The 22,711-nt window shown below is 32.0% G+C and overlaps 1 protein-coding gene and 1 long non-coding RNA gene across 2 annotated transcripts in view; one reads left to right on the top strand and one right to left on the bottom strand.

The window, feature by feature from the left end:
* Positions 1–20,488, bottom strand: part of LOC106459624 (calmodulin-binding transcription activator 1-like) — a 201,616-nt gene extending 181,128 nt beyond the window's left edge. Inside the window, exon 1 of the mRNA XM_022386151.1 lies at positions 20,120–20,488. Coding sequence (XP_022241859.1) covers positions 20,120–20,201 — 82 coding nt within the window. The 5' untranslated portion in view covers positions 20,202–20,488. The remainder of the gene's footprint in view (positions 1–20,119) is intronic.
* LOC111085818 lies at positions 11,854–13,663 on the top strand. Its single transcript, XR_002610603.1, has 2 exons — positions 11,854–11,987; positions 12,312–13,663. It is a non-coding gene; the product is annotated as an uncharacterized LOC111085818 (long non-coding RNA).
* Positions 20,489–22,711: the final 2,223 nt, after the last annotated feature.

The following is a 22,711-nucleotide window of genomic DNA, read 5'->3' as shown; positions in this document are numbered from 1 at the left end:
GCTACAACATCCACAGGGACAACCAGCACCATGGAACCACTGTCTAAGAAGTAACGCTACAACATCCACAGGGACAACCAGCACCATGGAACCACTGTCTAAGAAGTAACGCTACAACATCCACAGGGACAACCAGCACCATGGAACCACTGTCTAAGAAGTAACGCTACAACATCCACAGGGACAACCAGCACCATGGAACCACTGTCTAAGAAGTAACTCACCCACTAACAAGTAGTGCAACATAATCGTTTGGTTTGTTTGTTGTTGTTAAACACAAAGCTACAAAATGGGCTATGCCCAACACAGGTATCATAACCCGATATTTAGCGTCGCCAGCCTGCTGCTTTACCGCTGAGCCACTGAGGGCGCATCATAACCGAGTTGTATAATAGGTTTATTTTTTTTTTTACTTGGGCTATTTTTCATCAGAGTTCGGTTAAATTAACGTAGAATTATTTAGTTGTTATCATTTTCTTCAATTTCGATTGTATCAACTTACTACAGAGAATATTTATCTTATTGACCTCGACCTTTAAACAAAATCATGTGAAACACAGGCTCACCCACACGCTGACGAAAACAATTGCAGCGATCCCATGAAGGTGGAAGAAAAGAAGACAACACACGCACGTCGAGAGAATGACGACAGCAATCGTTACCATAGTAACCTGTATATACCCATAAATACAACATATGAAGAGGCGGACCAACTGTGGAATTCGGTATCTTCCCTTAAGGCTGATATATATGAGGAACGGCAACTGGTGTTGAATTTGTTATAACAAGGAGAAACAAGATACGCAATTGTATAAATTGAAAATGAGCATCATAACATGTCTATCGCAAATTGAACAAACTAAACATAAAAAATATAGCTTTTAATCCTAAAATATATAGAAACATCATTCATATTAAATATCAAATTGAAACGGTTATTTTATTAATTATAATCTTTTTGTAAAAAACTGTCACCATTAAACGTTTTTACATCTTTAAATGTAATTAATATCCAAGAGCTACAATATCATAAATTATACAATAAAATATAACTAGCAGAGACCCCCAAAATATTTCCGGCCAAATTAGTATCTTTATCGTAACAGTACTTCTTTAAATATAAACATTTATAGCACAATACAAACAAATTGTAATCGTAGACAACGAAATGTGTAAATCCACTTGTATATAGGTCGTACTTTATAAAACTTTAACTTATGTTAGGCCTAAGTTCGATAAACAGATAAATTAATTCTGTAACCTGTGTACGTTTTTTTTTTATTATTATTTTAGTTGAGTTAGGACTAAATTTTACTGTACTTAATACTATCGATAAATAAACTTATGTTATTCTACGACCGAATGCGAAGGCGCGGTTTTTCTTGGGGAAACATTCTAACTACGCATGCTTATGCAGCAGGTTCTAGGTCAGAAAGATTAACAGTCGTAAATACAAACAAGCAGAATAATAGTATAGATTATTACTTCAAATTATTTCAGTTTTGCACTCTTTTCGTTTTTGCATCAACTTGTTTCTTTACCAACCTTATACCTTCAACTTGTGTGTTTATTATCAACCTTCTATAAATAACTAAAAATACTAAACAAAAAATCAGACCACTATTCCTTTACATTATATCCAACCTCTCAAACGACCACAATATAAAAATTATCACCAACTCAATTTCAGTATGCACCTGTTTTTTTATGCCAACAAATGTGTCTATAATTCTTAAATACTGGTAACCTTTATTATGTGTGAATTATGAATGTGTTGAAATATCTATAGGACATTGATATAGAGTCAAACATAAGAAATATGATACTCTTAAATATACAGTTTAGAATTTGCATTTACTAAAATTTCTTGAAACTTTTTAAATACTGACTCAAAAAATAAACTTCTTCATAATTAAAATCTCTGGAAGACTCCATCTAACAGAAAAGTAATTTATTATAAAACAAACTGTTGTTTAAATATTGGTACTTTGAAGAAAACGTATGAAAAATCTTGAAAGTGTAAGTAAATTTTTAATTGAAGTCATCAAAATTTATGTCAACTAAAGTTCAAGTTCCATTCTTTCTTTACATTTTAGCGACTGAAGATGTAGTGGAAGTGTGCTCATCTTCTGGTTACACAAATGAAGGTGCTGTGAAAGTATGTTCATCCTATAGTTACATAACCGAAGATGTAGTGGAAGTGTTCTCATCTTTTAGTTACGCCTAACTGTCAAATTTGAAATAATGGTTGCACAACTTTTTAAACAGCCACTGTTTGTGCTTCAGTATGATACAACATTTAGATCTAGAAAAAAAGAACAACAGTGACTTAAGCAAAGATGAAACCCAGGTTTTGAAAGTTTTAAGAAACTGTATTATAATCACTAAAGCAGACAAAAGGTAACTTTATTTTAACAAAGTGGAACCTATTCTAAGTAACACAAGTAACTAAGGGTTGATCACACAGCAAAGAAGGAAGCCAATCTTAGTAGACACCTTCATCAGTTGTAAAAAAAGATGATGTTATATTGGAAGAAAAGTGCCAAAAAATCAGACCAATGGACTCACAGTGTGAAGTTTTATATAGACTCCCAAGGTTCACAAACAAAGATGTCCAGTTAGATCAACTGTTTCTAGTGTAGGTACCTATAATCAACCATTAGCAAAATTTTTTGAAATAACTTAAATAGAATCAATATTTGTTTAAGGATATTTTTGAACTTGAAAATAGCTTTAAACACTGTTCATTGACAATGTTCACTATGCTAGTTATGGTATCAAATGTACCTCTAGATGAAACCACTGATTGTGGTTCTAACTTATTGTTTGAAGAAAATGAAAATGGTAAAGCTGAAGATGTTTTTAAAACACTTTTATGTTTTATGATGAAACAATCTCATTCTATGTTCAACAGTACATATTGACAGAGTGTCTTGTTCCTGACCTTGCTACCCTTTTCCTGTGTTTTCATGAAAACGTTTGCTTACAGTCCTTTCATATATGTTTTAAGCCAGGAGGTATTTTGATAACATGATGAAACATTGTAGAATAGATGGCAACGTCTGCTGTAGAGACACAAGTGTAGAGGACAACATTTCGAAAGTCTTCCGCCTGAAGATGAAAGACTTTTGAAACGTCATCCTCTACACTTGTGTCTCTACAACAGGCAGTTGCCATCCATTCTACAAAGTTTCATCATGAATACTCTGCCTAAACAATCTACCAATGTTGATAATAGTTTGATATTTAACAATGTTGAATTGATTAACAATTTTCTCCAGTTTTTAAATAGTAAACATCCCAATATAAAATTTACTGTGGAAAATCAACAGAATGATACTCTTGTTCTTCGATGTTCATGTTTTAAATAACCAGGATATACTTACCACTAAAGTGTGTCATAAACCCACCTGAAGAAAAATAACTATTGTTTTATTTGACAGAATAAGTAATACACTCATTAAATGCAATGGCAGTTTAGAAGAAACCTTAAAAAATGTAGTCTCAAGGCACCAAAAAGATTCAGAAAAACATTAAGACTGAATGTTAGAGTTGAAAGGTTAGGTTTATTGGTATTAGTTTAAAACGTTTGATTTCTCATGACACCAAAATTTTGTAATAATCAAGAACTAACTAACAATGCTAAAGGACATTTAAAAAAATGTTTTTTGTTTCTAAAAAAATCTAACTTTTTCAACTATCAGAAATAATCCTGGAAAATAACTGAATAGACATATTTTACTGTACTACATTTACAGCAAATCAACACAACTAATTTAAGCTAATTTTGATGATGTAATACACAGCTAAAGAAATTTAGTTTATAACTGTAACTCATCTATATACAGTGTTTCTACATAACAACTTCGTTAAATATAAGTATCTTTCTTAAATACACCCATACATACATACATAAGTATCTTAGTTTTACTCAGTAATTTTTCATGTAAACAATTTTTGAAATTTATGGCCTTTTCTTTGTATAATAAACAGCTTGAGTCCGACTTCTAAAACATATAAACATTTCTTGTGGTTTTAATGGCTCTGCTGTCATTTTTCTCAACTCACAACTTACGTTTTCACACTACATGAAATCACAAGTAATTTCACTTGTGATTCCTTCCAGTTCCAAGGAAAACATGTTAGTAAAATGTGTTTATACAAACTATTTTATCAAGCCTTTTCTAAGGAAGTGTAAATCTACATAACCAACCTACATCAAGGATTCTAACACCATTAATCATTACTGTAGTACACACTAATGGTACAATGAGGAACAAGTAAAGTGATACCTGATGTAAATCATCCACTGAAACAGTCATACCATACATGGATGAGATGTAATGTTGATTATAATTGATGCAAATACATCTTACACCATAGTTCAAGGTATCAAACTTTCACTAAGACATTTGAAGTTTAAATATACACACATGTGAAATGTTTTTGAAAGTTCACTTTTTTTTCATTGATGGGTTTGTTGCAATCTATCAATTACATGCACAGTTATTAAATATGTCATTGTTTTATCTTCTAGTTTTCTATTTGATAATTAAGTGTATATGCTGTAAACTATATTACTGTTCACCTTGTAACCTTGAAAGTTACATGTTACATATACCTAGAAGGGGGGAGCCACACACATAAAGGAACAGTTGTTTCGTTAAACAATACCATATTACGTTTCTTTCATAAAGGAACAGTTGTTTCGTTAAACAATACCATATTACGTTTCTTTCATAAAGGAACAGTTGTTTCGTTAAACAATACCATATTACATTTCTTTCATAACTCATTGTGTTATTGTAGTACTGATTCATTTGAAATTAACCAACCACTGTCTTAATAAAAGCAGTGTTCTTATTTTTTAGAGCAGTGCAACCATACTGCTCAATTATAAGACTAAAATTACATGTGCACATATGTATGTACAGTCCTTCATGAATTTCAGCAAGCTGGTATTGAGTTATTAGGCTTGGTTGGTAAATACTTTCATTATGGTTGTTACAGATCAATAAGGTCTATATCTGCAGACTGAGAAGATGAAGAAATAAAAGGGGAGTCATTTTTAAATATTTTATAACGTTTCCTGTACTTTTCTGAAGCTACAGTTGTTTTAAGTTTTTAAGTTATTTTTTCCTCAAAACATATTTTAAACCAATCACAAGAGTTGACCGCATTGTCAGTAAATGTATTTCTTGTTGATAAATGCACATCAAACATGTAGAAAAATTATCAACAAATTGTCCGTTACCATTTCCATGTAAACATACAAGATGTATAATCTATCATAATCTTGTTGTAAAATAATCTTACAATTACAATTACAAATAATCTTACAATTACTTAATTACTTGGGATGCACTTAGCTGAGCCAATTTTTTCTTATGGTCAGTTCCATATAACTCTATCTAGGGTACAGTCAATCTATCTGTTGAATAATTATGTTCTTAAAGGTGTAAATATTAAAAATAGTGTTTACGAGGTAGTTTTATAAACAGCTTTTCCTATATGAATTCCATAGTGCTTAGTTTTAGACAATAGTTTGAAATATCACAACTCTATATATTTTGTCAAATTTTGACACATTCTATTAATATAATAACATGATTTGGGAAAACTAATGTCTGTCTGTCCATTATGTATGTTTATAAAGAACAAGAGAAAAATAAATCTCCAAAACCAATTATATGTATAGCTATAAGGCCTACTAAGAGGTGAATTATGGATGCCATATTCATTTCTGTGTACATATGTTGTTAAAATTCAACAAAAAACTTTTTTCTACTGCCCAATTTTTAAATCGTAATTTTCATGTAATGCTATGGCATCAAAATAAATTTTAAAAACCCAGTTTTCAGGGTAATGTCATTTTGTTTTGATCAAAAATGTTACATTCTTTTATTTTAAAGAAAATGCATATGCAATAAGCATGTTTGAACATGTTTTGTTTTCATTTCAGTTTCAAATAGGCTTGCTGTGTAATTTTCTACAATTTTGTTTACAAACTTAATGTTTTGTTGAGTTCTGAGAAGTCTGTTAACAAATACAATAACATGCATGGCTAATTCAAACTTTTGAAGGAAGGGGCGTTATAAGGTCATTCTGCTGTTAATAAGTACATAAACAGGGATGGCTAATTACAACATTTTAAGGTGGGGGTGAATATTCACAACATCCATCATCAATACTGAAGATGATTCTCAGTTTTAAAAGAACTTTTGAAAGAGTATTTCTTAGTGGCCAAATAGTTGGTTTTGTGTGGTTAAATAAGAATGCAAGTTGAGTGAAATACCACAACTCTATATATTTTGTTGAATGTTCTAGTAGCAAGTTTATAAACACAGAGTAAGCAAATTTAGTGTATCCTGACACTATATGCATTCCAAAGTAAAATCACAACAGCTCTAATTTTGAAAATGCAAGAACAACTGCATGAAAATAGAATTATTAAGTATATTAAATACATATATATATATAATTATAAATAGAAGTATATTAAATATATATATATAATTATAAATAGAATTATTAAGTATATTAATATATCATTATAAATAGAAGTATATTAAATATATATATATATATATATATATATATATCATTATAAATTATATCTAAGTATATGATTTTTGAAAACCTAAGAAATTAGTTACAATTTTAAGTAAACTCAAAGCTCTAACATTGCACATTAGATTACCATTTGAATACCATATTAATTAACTTAACAATTCTGTACACCACTTTTCTCATTGACTAGTTCAATTCAATTAAGTTATAAGCAATTAAAAAAGACTGAAAAATTGTCTAATTACCTGACGTGGCAAAAAAGTGAAGATTACTCTGGATATATAAGATGTGCTATCATAACAAAAACAATCCAGTGTAAAGTAGAATTTTCCTTATGCTGTAATACCTTTCAGCTCATGGCTACGAATCATATGTTTAAAGCTCTTTTATTGAATTGCAAATTAAATATCTCATCTTAACAGAAGTATCTGATATGAAAAGATTAATCACAAACACATCATCTTCATGTATGTATAATACTAACTTATTTTACTGGCCCGATTATAGGGCGATCTCGAACGTAAGGCAACCCCCATTTTCAGAAAATATGGGAAAGAAAAAAATTTAGTGTCATAATGTCCTTTTTTTAGGTCCACAAAATCAATGCTATAACTGAACAGCCTGCAGGTGGATTAGTTGCAAGAATTAGTGATGACCTTAAGTGAACATCTGGCACGCATGCATAGACGGATACTATTTGGACATTCAGGAATGCAACAGGCTAAAGTAGGGGGAAGGGGCCTGTGGTCAGCCATGACTATTAGATGACTATGAATTTTACAGCCTAATTATTAATCAAAAAACATCGCTTTATAATCTGGTCAATACAGTAACTAATTTTTCATTTTCTTCTGGGTTTGGTACCTTTTGGATGTGAAACCCCAGAAAGAAGAAATATGAACTTAAATGTCATGGTAGTGATATTAACTTACACCTACAGGTCACTTTGGAACTTAATGGGCCATACACTGAACATTATATATTACTTAATACAAACAGAAAAAATGACAACAAAATTAAAATAAATAGATTCAAGGAAATTCTACATGTCTGAAGCTTACCATGGCATGTACTACTCATATAATTAACCAATACATACACAATAAGTACAATTTACCTAAGTTGAATACATCTTTATACCTGATAGTGCATTTACACTAAATCTAAAGCAATATCATTCATGTTATTGTATTTTGCACTAAACTTTGATTTTAGGCTACTACTGCTTCAATGTCATTTGATTGTCCTCTTGAGAAATTCTTAATAAAATGTTAGAAAAAACCATGCTTAAATATTCATCTCACTATTGGCTTCTATGAATTCTTACAACACTCTACTTCATAATTATTCCTAGTTTACTCACATCAAGAGCACCTCTTGCAATTCTTGTGTAAGTAGATATGTAAACGTACTGCTAAATCTAAAGCAGTATTTTTATTTTTTATACCACATGGAACTCAAGTCTTATAAGAGCACTCCTCATTAAGTCTACTGTTCTTTCAACATCAAGGTGGCATTCTCAATATCATGTATCAAAAACTAAAACTGAACTCATCATTAGTTTCAATTTGATTATTAAATACAATGACTGTATGATTAGACCCTGCAGCTTGAATTTCAGCAAAGTGTAGAAAATTATTCCACTTGACGGCACTCTGTAGGTTCAAATTCCTTTCTACAAAAAACTACATGTACACTACAAAATAATATTATAGTCAATCTTGACTAATTTTTATCTGCTTAAGTTACACATGTGAAAATCTGTTGTCATATCCTGATCTATTAGCAGTATTTATGTACACATAGACATAAAAACAAGAATGCAATGATATAAATGTATAGAAAATGAAACAGAAAATGAAAAAAAAACATTTTTTAAAAAGTACTTGAGCCTTTACAAATATGAACGTGAAGAATAACCTTTCTGAAGGTTAAATCCATTGACCAGGTCACATCAATCATACAAAAACCTGCCTTATATGGGAGTAAAAAATCAAGCTTGGTTAAAACACAGTGTCACATCCTAGCAACTTTGAAACTGCCACATCCAGGATTCTGAAACAGACAGAATCAGGTTTTGTAAACCACAAAAGTACAGAATTCAAAGAAGGTGAAATGAATTTAAAACAAAGAAAAAGTTCATGTTTCAGACCAAACAGAGCCAGTCCCCCATCTCTCCTAGAGGGCCATAGGAGTTAGCTGAAAAAAGTCAAACAGAGCTCCAAGAATGTTTCATATCTTCTGAACCAATTAGTACATATGGGAAAGAAACAAAGATTTATGATGACAGAAAAAAACCTGTTCTGTTAAATATTTTCATCTATAGTATACTATAACTAAAAATAGTAGGACCAAACACCTTTATGGTCCTAAAATGAAAGAAACACTCACAAATGGGCAAAAAATGAAGAGATGTCTGCTGTCTTCTTGTCCTGATGAGTATTCAAGGGCTTCCAATAAAAATTTTCAAAAAACCTGGACAAAAAATCCTGTTCCAGACAGATCCTTTTGAGAAAGATAAACAGATCCCCTTTATTTTATGAAAAACAAAAGGCAGAGATAGCTTTGATGGAAATCACTGCCATCAAATAAAACCTCCAGATCTCCTCACCATCAAACTCTTACCCAATTATTGGGTAGAAAAGTAAGTTGCATAAATACAATGGCTGACTGTTACAAAAAAACTGTTTATGAGAGAGCTTAACTTCATCTACACATCCTAAAAAAAAGATGGGGTAGTACCTTAAGGAAAGCAAGATATTTGCAAATCAATCAATTTCAATAAAAACACTTCAAAAAGCTAACCAATTAATGAATTTAAACAGTCTAAAGAACTTAGCCATGTGCATAAAAATTATTTAATTACTTCACAAAACTTTGGTAACAAAGAGTTTGCCTTGTCCAAATAACCTCTTGGTAGGTTAAATAAGAAGCAAGAAAAGCAAGCTTTTTGAATATGATAATAACCAAACATGCAAAAGGTTTAAAAAGTTAACAGCAACTAGCTAGTGGATTAACTCTTAAAAATAAAAAGAGCTGCCTTATTAACAGCAACTAGCTAGTGGATTAACTCTTAACTGATTTTGTGAAACATCTGCTTGGCAGGTGAGTGGTATATAATTCAATTTCACCCATGGTAGCTGCAAAAATGGGATGATCACATAAATAGCAATTTTAAAAAAACTTTCAAGTTGATAATAAGTTTTTGAAATAAAGATTAAACTTCAAAATAAGAATACTTATCTATACAGTATAGAAATTATATCAAATACTCAATGTACAACTTGGATTAATAAATCAAAAAACAAATGTTAGCACTTTCCCTACCTAAAAATGTATTACAAATAGATACTCACCTCTTCACAGAACAAACAGCTATTACCTTGCACCACAACCAAGAAGAATTTTGTAGATGCCACAAACCATAGACAAAACTCCAACCTCTACAAGTTTTAAAGTGGACTGTGCCAGCCTATGATGCAATCATCATTAGACTATAGCCCTCAACCAAAATGAGGATGCCACATCCTCCATGCACAATAAAGCCCACAAGCACTAGCATTTCAACAAAGGCTTGTTCTTGATGAGACAAAAGAAACACACCAGAAGTAGGGAGGTTATGTGGAGAGGTGAGTAGCTATCTGAAATACATTTTAAGGTAAAGAAAATGTTAACTCCAGAAATGCTACTTACCTCTTTATAAAACAAATAGCTAAAATCCCACATTGTTAAGATGATTGTGAGGTCAGGGTAGTTGCAGATAAAAAAGTACAAAGATGAGCTTCTTTCTTATATATTAGAGTCAGAAAAAGAAAACCCATGGAGCATGTCATATAGCCTGGTTTGGTATCATTCAGTGGGAGACCACTATGGATAAACTGAAGGAAGCAAAATTCTGACAAATCAGAATGTGAAGAAAGCAATGATATATCAAATCATTTATATCCCAGGAAAGTACTCTTCTCAGAGTAAGAAAACCATCCATCTTGAACTGAGGAACAGGTTACCAATCTCCGACACCTGTGGGAATGACAAAAAGATGGGAGTAAAACTCCAGAATGGAGTCAAGAAATTGTTTAATGATGTTCCTAATGGGGTGAAGTGAAGAGTGAAAGGACATAGAAAACCCCTGAGATGTCACCTGTGTAAACCAACAATTTTTGGCAAAGGGAGTCCACAGGTGTACAAAGTGGGAGAGCTGAGCTCCTACTGAGCTGGAACCAAAGGGTGGCTCCAGAAAAATAATCGTTTCCAAGACCCGTGATAGCCAGCCCTCAGATAGTAATGAGAAGACTAGGAACAGGAGAGAGGGTTACTCCTCATGGATGTAGTGGATGAGGAACCTCTGGTTAAAAGATAAAAAAGAAGCAAGAAACCAAAGTGAGTAGAGATGACTGCTGACAAGCTGTATCAGCTTCAGATTCCAGAGTATAAGAAATATTCTCAAAAAATACCCTAACTTGAAGAAAGGGTGCTACATAGAGGCCCCTGACAGAATACTGAGGGAAGTGAATGTCAGAAAGTAAGGTATCCCAATGAAGTACATCCCATAATCAAACAAACTACATTAAGTAGAAGGATAAAATTGAGACCAACCTGATAAATAGGAAAGTGAAAGTTTCCCCAGTAAAGCTGACAGGTGAAGCAATTTGAAATTTTTGAGGAAATTTTACAAACTGCTTCAAGAGTTTTAGTACTTAAAATTACATATATTAAAAGCTTAAGGGTTTTTAATATAAGCAAGTAGGCAAAGATAGATATAAAAAGAAAAAGAGGCAACAAGAGGACGCCTGTGATATGAAACAAGCCTTGAGAATTGATAAGCAGGAACTTGGTTATGTAAGGAGCATCGCCTAGAAACAAGCAGCAAGACACGTGCATTACCCGAAATAAGTTTGAGAGGCGAGCTTGGAAATCAGTGACCAAGGTCAGCAGCAGAGTTAGTAAGAACTGCTGCATAGAAACAGGATGTAGACACCAGTACATGTGACAGTTTGAAGAATTGTTGACCTCGCCCTCATAGCACTAGGAAAGCTGCAGAAAAGTTTAGATGTGGTGAATCATATTGGCACTTTGAGGTGGTATTAGTTACAGCACATGGGTGTAGCAGTACAAGTGAATAGGCAGCCGGCTAACACCACTTATCTATGACCAATGACTTGAGAGTTTTGGTTTAGGTTCTGGTTTAGCCCAGGAATTCCCCTAAAGTACCCAATAGGAGCACAGGACTACTTGTGGGTGATGCTGTGTCCTATTTAGTGGGTCGAATCAACACAAGGAAAATGGAGTTTAAAAACCCATGTCAGAGGCTAAAAAATCACTGTTCCTCGGACTGAAGAAGTTCTCCAAGTTCTCCAGGCCAACATGAAAGTGAAATTCAGCAACGTAGCAAAGACTTCTAATACTCCAACTCTACTGTAAGTATAGTCTCTCTCTTAATCAGCTGGTGTACAAAATAGTAAGCGTAAGCAGTTAAAGTTTTTATAAGAAATAATTTGATAAACCTAATGTTCAAGTGTGTAATGTTTTATAAGAATTAATTTATGTTAAATGAACATTATTTTGAGTGTTTATTCTTGGCCTGAGACTCGATTTCTTTAGTCTAACTGTAAACTCCTCGAGTTAGCGACTTGTGGCTCCACTCGTCACAACAAATCCTCCAATAAATAAATTTGGTGTAATGAGTAGTTTTAATTGAAGCTCCAACAATTAAGCTCACCTGAGCGCTACTCTTTACACAGGATCATGATGTAAAACCTCTAAAAGAAGGTAAACCGTGGACAGATAGCAATGAAGTTGAGTATGTGCAAGACCAAGATGAGTAGATGGAAAATGAGAAAGAAAGGAATGAATGGAGAAAGAGAAGGTAGACCAAGATTCAGCAAAAAATAACTGAAGAAAGAAAAAATAAGAAACACATATCTGTGTAATCCAAGCAGGTAACAAGGATGGTGGAATTACCTGGTCCTCATCAGGAAGAGGAAACCAGAAGCAAACATATGCATAGAAACCATCAGACAGTTTCCTCTGTCAGGATCAACTGAAGTAACATAAGCAGGAGGTCAGAGATCTCAGATTTAAAATCAGAATGGTGTGAACCACTTGGTGCACAATGGTGGTAACATCACTGATCATCAGAGTGCCTCCAGTTACCATTGCAAAAGTGTATGAATCTTGGTAAATGTCAAAAACATAGAGATGTGAATTTGTAATCTAAATTCTCCACACAACTGTTTTTTTTTTGTTGTTGTTCTTAAAACAATTTAGCCTGGTATGTCCATGGTACATAGGCCTAGGTCATTCCTGTAATGATGAAATTATAAAGTACTTAACAAACCCTGTATACTGGGTTAAAAAAAAAACAGGAAATAGAACTGCCATAGAAACCTTACCACAGACAGTGGAACACCTGTCCAAAAATTAAGAGGTAAAATCAAAGTTATGATAATTTGAATCAAAGTTTTAACAGAAAGTCTAAAATTTAGTATCTGTCTTTCTCATAATCAAGAAAACAAAAGGAAGAAAAAGTATGATACAAATTATAACAATAATTTAAAATAATAAACTAAAAACTTCTGCAATTCTTAAGAACAAGTTAGTGCCAAGGAAAAGAATGAGACTTTGTTGAAATGCTAGGCTCATGAAGGATACGTTGCATTCCTATTGGTAGAGGGTTAGATTATATCACAGGCAGGCACAAACCACATTAATATGTGTAGAGATGGAAGTTTCATACAAGGCTTGTGGCATGCATAAAATACTCCTTGGCCATGGTGTGAGATAATAGCTGTTTGTTCTGTAGAAAAGTGAATAATGTTTCTAAAATACAGAATTTAAGTGAAAGACATACTTGACAATTTTGGTGTGGTTAATGTGATGGCAAGCAAGGTGAATCATGAATCAGTTTTAAGAAAGGTCCCAACTGACTGATAGCTAATATCAGGAGATTGACTAGGTATGAAATGCAAATGCATCATTAAAAATGTGACAAACCACCTCAGTACAAATTTTACAAGATATGCAGTTGTACAACAAAAGTTTTTAATTTTATATTGGTCAATTGAAAATCAATCTAAAAATATGATAAAGTACATGTTGTACAAAAAAGTTAGCCTATATATTAATTTATTAATGATGTTAAAAACATGCAAGTTCAAGAAATCAATTAGATACGATATCCTATTAATCGAGTGCTTTTGAAAGGTCCACCATTCAAAAGTGCTCAGATTATAGGGTATAATATATATATTAATTTTTTAAATAACCACCTCAGGAAAGGAGTTCTTTTATAAATAAAATCTTCTGGCTTAGCAAAATCTATATTTTATTGTTATTGATCATACAAGAAGTAGTATAATACTCAGGTATGTTACTCATCTCCCTTACCCAAGTCAAAGACATAATACATCTTCTATAAGAAATACCATGTCTTACACAAAGAATAACAGAATATTCTTTAATTAAACCCAGATACTCTGTTTTCTTAGTTTTATTACACTTATTATCATTAAAATTCCCATAAATCTTCAAAACACCATGAATATACAAATCATTCATTCAAAAAAAATACTAGAAAGCAGAGCTTTTTATTTAAAATTATTGGTGATGGAATAGTTCTGGCTGAAGATTGGTAACTGATGAAAACTGATGTTTGTCTGTGGACAACAAAACAACTCAAAGGTATCACAAAGAGATTGTACAAGAATAAATACATCAACTGCCCCTAATGACAGTTGTTACTGGTAACTTCATTCAAGCAAATAAAGATAAGAAATAAAATTAGGAAAGAATACCAAAAAAATTATAAAGAATAGGTTTTTGTAATGAGAGACAAAAACAAAACTTCATATGTAGAATTATACGCAGACTTTTCTTTATGTTAAACTACTTTTACTTGCAAGTTTTCGGCCCTCTTACCAGATCCTTTGTCAGGAAACAATGTATGAGGGCCGAAAACTTGCAAATAAAAGTATTTTAACGTAGAGAAAAGTCTGCGCATAATTCTACATATTAATTTACTTGCATTATTAATCTTAAAAACCAAATAAGCTTCATTTTAAATCAACATTCAAGCTAGTAATGGAATAAACAAAGCAAACATATTTACTGCAGATTTTCACATAAAAAAGTAAAATTATTCAGTCTGTAATGAATTAAAAGCTAACATATCAAATATTATTTATGATCAATATGATATTATTTACAAATTCAATTAGCACTTAGTTCTTATAAATAATTAAAATACTGTTACATGTAACCTATATTGTATATTCACCTACTTGAAACTGAGGCTTGTTATTTAATATATATAGGACTTCTAATCTTTAATACTAAACATTTTCAGTATGTAGCCTAAAAATAAATAACCCATACACAGTATTTAGGCTTGTGATTATATATGTAAAATTATTAATATCCCACACTGAAACCCTAACAAAGCATAATGTGTATCATACTAAACAGTAACATTCTAGTATTCCAGTGAATTTCCAAAAGGAATTATATTTCAACTAATTACAAACAAATTCTTGTAACCATAAACATGTATTTTCTGATCACTCTGGCAAAAATACATGGATATGTTTGGCTTTAGCATTTAACTTAAAAGCATTATCACACAATATAAAAAATAAAATTGAGTTGCATATTAATCATGATACACCCATAATAACATTAGAGCTTTAACTTCCTTATAAAGCATAACCTTGTAATTAAAATATGAAATACATTGTTTATTTCCTAAATTGACTGTACATTATATTACTTTTAAATGAAAACAGATAATTGACAATATATTTAAAAAGACTATGATTCACACTGGAAATCATAAAGAACTATACCATCAACCTGCTAGTGAAAACCCTTATTAAAACAGCGTAGGTACATTGTGGCACATTATATAACAGCGTAGGTACATTGTGGCACATTATATAACAGCGTAGGTACATTGTGGCACATTATATAACAGCGTAGGTACATTGTGGCACATTATCTATAACAAATGTTTGTTGTAGGAATAAACTAAAATAAAATGTTTGCAAAAACCTCTCTAAAATTATGGTTTTGGTTTTGGTTAGCTTAAAATACCTTCTATTACCTTTATTACTCATGGTTCTTAAACAGAAATCATGGTATGTTCTTCCATGAACTGGTACCATAGAGGTTTGAATGTTATTAAGTTACTGCCCCAAAATCACTAATGAATGCCTGAAACATTCAAGAAGTTCAGTATCATTTATGTTCTAAGTATCAGACAGAAGTTTGTAGGAACTGATTCCAATTTAAAGTTCAATAAATGCTTCATATAAAATTTTAATATAAAATAGTCTTGAATATTAAAATATAAAATAGCTTCAGACCATTCACAATAACTATGCAAAAAAATTAGTTATAAACTTAGTTTCATCTCAACTTTTACTTACATTGATGAAATAAGTAGAGAAAATGCAAAAATGAAAAAGTCATTCCAGACTGATGAAAATAAGCACTACAGCACTGAGTAAAAATTTTTCTCTAACATCAACAATGCTTTAAGTTGGAAAATTACAAATTCAAAAAGCTTTGAACATCTAACTCAATCAACTACACTCAAAAGAGATCAAAACTTGGTTGCACATTAACTTCCAGTTTCCACATGGACCAAAAATTTAACTCTCTCTCTCTCTCTCTTCTAAATTCATTACAACTTCATTCCTACCCAGCTTTATATACACCACAACTCTACATCTTATTGTGTTTTACCCATCAGATGTAAGCTAAGGAAGTTTATAAACACTAAATATAGCTGCCATAATTTAACTGATGGACCAGCAGTTTAAAATATTATTTTCAACATTAATCTTGTTCACTACATGCAATTATACATTTAAATATTTCCATCAATGTTACATCTTCTATCTGTCCCTATAGTTTACTCTATTGAACTAACTAATGGAAAATAGAAACTTCACGTACACTATATCTAACAAAGCAAACCAGTTTCTGCTACACCAAAAAAGTATTGTTACGTATCTGCTTGTTTGTTAATTTCCTGTAGAAATTCAGCAATACAAGTCCTTTTTTGATTAAACCAGTTTATTCTTTCTCGATACAAACTTTTAGTACACAGTAATTCCCCAGTCAGAACGTTTCTCATCACTTTAAACTTAACAACTTTTATAATACACGCTATAAATCACAGCGATTCATCATCTCGGTAACTTTGCTCTCTACGAGTGCAAAACACACACTAGCTCGAAACAGAATCGTAAATTACCCAAAACTCACTGTGACTACTGTTTGCTTTATCCTCCTTTGGCTTTTCTCTGCCAGGCTTATATACTAACGAAGAGGCATCTCCAAAAATTTGTGAACTTGGTCGATAATTCAAGAAACTCAGTCACGCACGCGCCAGCAGCGTCACGTGACTTCTGCTGTTGTAACAGTATATTCATTGATTCAGAGTTAATATGGAACTTTGCAGTTGCTTCAACTGACCTATATTATCCTTGTACAACCCCTGTTAGGAGTGAGTATATAATTTCAGAATATAAACTGTAAAAAAATCACATGCAAAATACAGCCCTGGAAACAATTATGTTTACTTTCGGGTTTCTCGATAAGGAGTAACCTAGATTAGTCAAATTATCACTTTTCACCTTGCTTATTCTTATGATTTTTGTTTATGTATATGTTTAAAAGTTACTTAACAATAATCAGTAGTTTCAGAAAACTTAATTATCTTATAAGGGTTTGTCTTTCTTGACAAGGATATCATGGTTTATGTTATTTACTGTTTCAAAGATTTCCCAATTGAGAGGAGATGATAAGCTAATAATTTATAAGTAAAAGGAAAGTTTGTAAATGGAACAAACTAAAAATAAGAATATACCAAAGGCCAGTTAGGCCACTGATGTCACTTATTAACCACTAAAAATTCCTCTATTCTGAATTCATACTGGATGTCAGAACCACAAAGAAACTGTTTTACCAGTTGTGCTTACAGGCATGTGAAGTTAGATAAATAAATTATGAAATATAAAGGGGCCCTTTCATATATCAAGGATAACCAAAGTCCCATAAATAAACAGAAAACTAAACATCAAATCCATCCCTGATGCCCCAAGTATCCATCAACCTTTTTATTAAGTCCTATCTAAAGCATTTGAAAAACAGTGGGTGAATACAAAGTGCTATCACTGAAGGACAAATAATAATTTGACCAAAGTGTATATAGTGTTGCCTGATGTTATGGTCTTGCTTAATATGTTTGAATTATTTCCTATCAAATTTCTGTAAAGAAAAAAAAACTGTGACCTGCTAATGGAGTATCAGATTTATAAGATATTCAAAGAGATAATTCTTAACTGTATTACCTTGTTTACTGGCTCTCTTTTTTTTTTTATGAAATTCACAAAGTTCAAGTCTCCATATTCCCATTCCAACACAAATAGTTGGCCAATATAACAACCTGATAGCTCAAATAGGTTGTAACTGGTACCATAACAAACATAAATCATAATAAAAAAATAAAAGAAATATAAAGCCAGGTCACATGACCATTATGCTCATTGAAACATCAGTAACCCATAGAAAAAAAAATTCCATAGCCCTTCACATTATATACCTATCCAATACAATTTTTGAAAAATATTCAAATAGACAACAAAAGATCAGGTAACCCATTTGAAGAATAAGACTATATTCTGTAACCTTCCAAAGCTTAAACTTACAAATTATAGTATTCAAGTTTTTATTCATTCCACTGATCACTATTGTGAAGACTGTCTAAACACCAAATGATTTTGGACATTTTTATCGTTTCCTTTAATCCTTCTACTATCTAATAAAAAAACAAAAAAAAGAGGTCCAAAATTTTAATCTTCTACGTTCAAACTATTTTCAATTTTGAGCTCTTAAATCACATCTCTTCTAATTCTTCAATCATGTAGAAAAAGCAAATTCAGAAATTAAGCCTCAGTATCTCTGTATTATTTTCGACATATTGATATTCTTCCTGTATACAAAAGTAAGCACATGGTAATAAAAATGAGTTGTTACTTGTGCCTTATATAACGTTACAATAACCTTCTTGTTCTAATATTCAAAATTCCTATAACAGAACCAAAAGCCAGTCATCCCATCTAAGAATGCAATATAAAATACTACATCTTTCTCTATTCATTAGTGAGAGAGTTCCATATTGGAACACCACTAAAAACTTATCAAAAAGAATAAAAGTACCAACAATTCAATATCCAAAACAGAACTAATTGAGAGACTATAAAATGTGGTTAAATTTTTTGAGGGTTACAAGAATATTGTGAATTAAGTGAAATTGGCAAGATGAGAGGAAAGGTAAAAAAAAATGAATATATGAGAACTAAAAAAATAAGGAAGAATTTATGGCATTCTGATGTGGAAGTACATCAAAAAAACTTCAATAAAGACAACTAAAGGAAAAGAATGGTAGACGGAATAGAGAAACAAAAGAACAGAACTTCAGAAATGTTAATTAGCATGTGTTATGTTACACTGAAATGAAAAAAAAAATCCAATTTTCTTCCCAACTAAAACAAGTGTGAAATACTTATTTGTAACTTCAACATTTTTGTGCTTTGGTGAAAAATAAAAAAAGACAACTATCATAAATGTACACACCAAAAGAAGGTTAGTTTGCATCTCATCTGACAATTATTTATAGAGAAATAAATCATTCATATTGTAAAAACAAATGTAAATGCTTAAAAGAACACAATAATAACATGTAAATATCATTATAAATCCAGACACTACAAAAAAGAATGGCCAAAGATTAGCATACACATGCATTAAAACTTATAATATTGTACCTTTTTTGCTAATGATAGCATAAAGTACATACCAAATAACTTTTTACTTGAAACATAAATTTCATTATGAATAACTTTTTACTTATTAAATTGTAGTAAAACCTTTATTAATCAGAAAATTGAAACAAAGTGTAACAAGACAACTGACACATCAAAGTACAGTGGAAAACCGTCATACCAGGCTATCTTAAAATACAAAACCACAAGTAGGAAGAAACAAAATAAAAATAGAGAAAATAAATGTATAGGAAAAAGCTTAAATAATTTAATGATAAAAAATAAAGATAAATAAAACAAAATAGCACATTAATAAAAAAATATTAAAGGAAAAGAGTGGTATCTCAATACAGAACCATCTTCAATGGACTTAATAATTTTCTTTCCCAACTAAAACAAGTGTGAAATGCTTATTTGTAATCACAACATTTTTGTGTTTTGGCTGGCATTTAGTGCTTTACTCCCACTCTCAGTGTTAAAAATAAAAATAGATGAGTGATGTAAAATTTAAAATGTAAAAGAATTATTAGACTTTTTTTTAAGACAATGGTGCTTATAAAAATATAAGTTACGATTGTAGTTAGCAATAATAATTAAATTAACAGAATTAGGTCTTTAAATTTAATGAAATAAAAGTATCTGAACACAAAAGGTTCCTTTAAAGTTAAAAATAAAAGGTCTCAGTACAACAACACCAACATAACTTTAACCGGTACGTTTACCTCCTGAAACTTTTCCGGCTCGTGAAAACTCCACAGAAGGTCTCGGCTGGGAATGGGATGACGATTGAGCTGTCAATGCCATAGCATGAAACTAATCTAGTAATAATAGTATTCTGAAACTAAATTATTATAAACTGCTTTCCATAACAAATATTTAACGTTATTAGTATAACTAATCTGATACGTGAAGTCTCAAAGTTCATTCACAGAGATCACACAAGAAGTATATATGTATGTATATATATATATATATATCCTAACTTTAAAATAAAATATATTTTTACACATTAAATTACTATTCTCGGTTGCTTTTCACAACAACAACACAGTGACTTAGGAAACAGTAATGGCCCATCCCAGTGGAATGAAAGTTTCTATGGGTTAGAGAATGAAAGAAATATCGTACGCTAGACGTCGATAAAATCGCAAAATATAGACGGTTTTAAATGAACAGAAACATAAAAGAAAATTCACAAATTGTCCAAGGGCTCAGACAATTATAAGTAAAACTTGTGAGGACATCGCTTAAATGACATATTACCAAGTTTGAAGACGTTTGCAGAGAACGTTAAAAAATAAAAAATTATTACATTTCATTTTCAAGAAAATTCCAAAGGAAATTGATGATTGTATAGAGAGTTTGTTTGTTTTGAATTCCGCGCAAAGCTACACATCCCTAATTTAGCAGTGTAAGACCAGATGAAAGGCAGCTAGTCATCACCACCTACCGCCAACTCTTGGGATACTCTTTTACCAACGAACAGTGGGATTGGCCGTCACATTATAACGCCCCCATGGCTGAAAGGGCGAGCATGTTTGGTGGAACGGGGATTCGAACCCGCGACCCGCAGATTGCGAGTCGAGCTCCCTAACCACCTGACCATGCCGGGCCTTCTATATAGAAAAACAAAATTTTGGTAACCCATACAATTTCTGTCTTCAGTCCCCCTCCCAGTGATTCAGCGGAAAGCAAGTAGACTTGCGACACTAGAAACCGGGTTTCGATACCTGTGGTGGGCAGAACACAGATGGCTCATTGTGTAGACTTGTGCTCAACAACAACCAATACAAATTTTAGTTCCCCCACTGATATGCTAAGAACAATAAAACATTTGTGTGTCGTTTTTATGTGATGAACTCAAATATGAAGTTTTAGAAAGTTTTAATAAATTAGTCGAACTTGTTTAGATGTAAACGTAGTTTCCCATTTTTATCGTAATTGGTTTTAAACCTAATCATTTTATTTGAAGTCTAATTGCAAGCATTATCGTTTATTTTAATTGGCTTAGTTTATGGATTATATATTTTTTTAAATTTCTTGTTTATTTGTGTTTTTTTAAGAGCAAAGCCACATTGGGCTATCTGCTGTGTCCACTGCGGGTAATCGAACTACAGCTTTGAGCGTTGTATGTCCTTAAACTTACCGTTGACCCACTAGGGAAGATTTTTTTTCTTTCTATTTGTTCAGGAATTATAGTTAAAGTGTAAGTTACCTTAGTATAAAGTTATCTGCTTAATGTCGACTGATTCTTATGCAGGCGTGAATGTTGTTTTGGAATAATTTCTATTGTGATTGGGATTTTGATTCGACATGTAGGTATAGGGACGGTTCTTCCAGAGGGCTTGTAGGGGCTTTAGCCATCTAACTTTCTTTCTTCTTTTTTTTTTTTTTGAAACTCATAGCGTGGATTTTGTATATAGCTACTTAAAGTTCTTTCTCATAAAACACTTACAGTAATGAAGCACAATATGTACGATCAGATACATTAACTGTGTATTTATATTAGGTCGTCAAGAAATTAATGTCGCGTTTTGGAACACTTTCATTGACCAACCCCAAAAAACGTACAATAGTTAAACGAACTGCCTAAACGTCACTTTAGTGTAGCCTATATAATGTGTAAAGTTTACTCTAATCTCTAATAGTGATGTCACACAACGAGACACACATTCGACGTGTAATGCTGTTTGAATACAAGAAGGGAAACAACGCCTCTGTAGGAATGTTCAAAACATTTCCATAAACTTCTTTGATATTATTTGTGGACAAAGCAATGTTCACACATTGGAAATTATTGGAAAGTTTGTGAGGCACCCAAGCACCTTCTTTATGGAGTTTTCCCATATTCCTTAGATCTTTACATATTGTGTCATGAGAGATATGCAATTTCAGGGCCATTTCACAAGTGTGGTGTCTTTGCTCAGACTCAACAAGCATCTTCAGAGCATCAATATCAATTTCACCATGCTGACCTCTGCCATCACAGTTTTTAAGGCTAAAGTCACCTGAACGAAATGTGTTGAACCATTGTTGACACTTATCTCTTCTGGCACGTGAACCATTTTTGGACAGAATTGTCACTGGTGATGAAAAATAGATTCTCTATGTGAATATTAAACACCAAAAACAATGGCTCAGTTCTAGACAAAAACCACTTCCGCCTTCAAAACCTGGACTCCATCCACAGAAAGTGATGCTTTGCATTTTGTGGGACATCAAAGGAGTAATTCATTTCGTACTCCTCAATCCACAGCGAACTGTCTATGCAGAGATTTATACATTGCTTTGTCTCTTCTGGCACGTGGACCATT

Source organism: Limulus polyphemus, unplaced genomic scaffold (assembly GCF_000517525.1).
Source record: "Limulus polyphemus unplaced genomic scaffold, Limulus_polyphemus-2.1.2 Scaffold639, whole genome shotgun sequence".
NCBI classification, from domain to species: Eukaryota; Metazoa; Arthropoda; class Merostomata; order Xiphosura; family Limulidae; genus Limulus; species Limulus polyphemus.
Note: the sequence above shows the minus strand (reverse complement) of the source record. Positions and strands in the feature narration are given on the sequence as shown.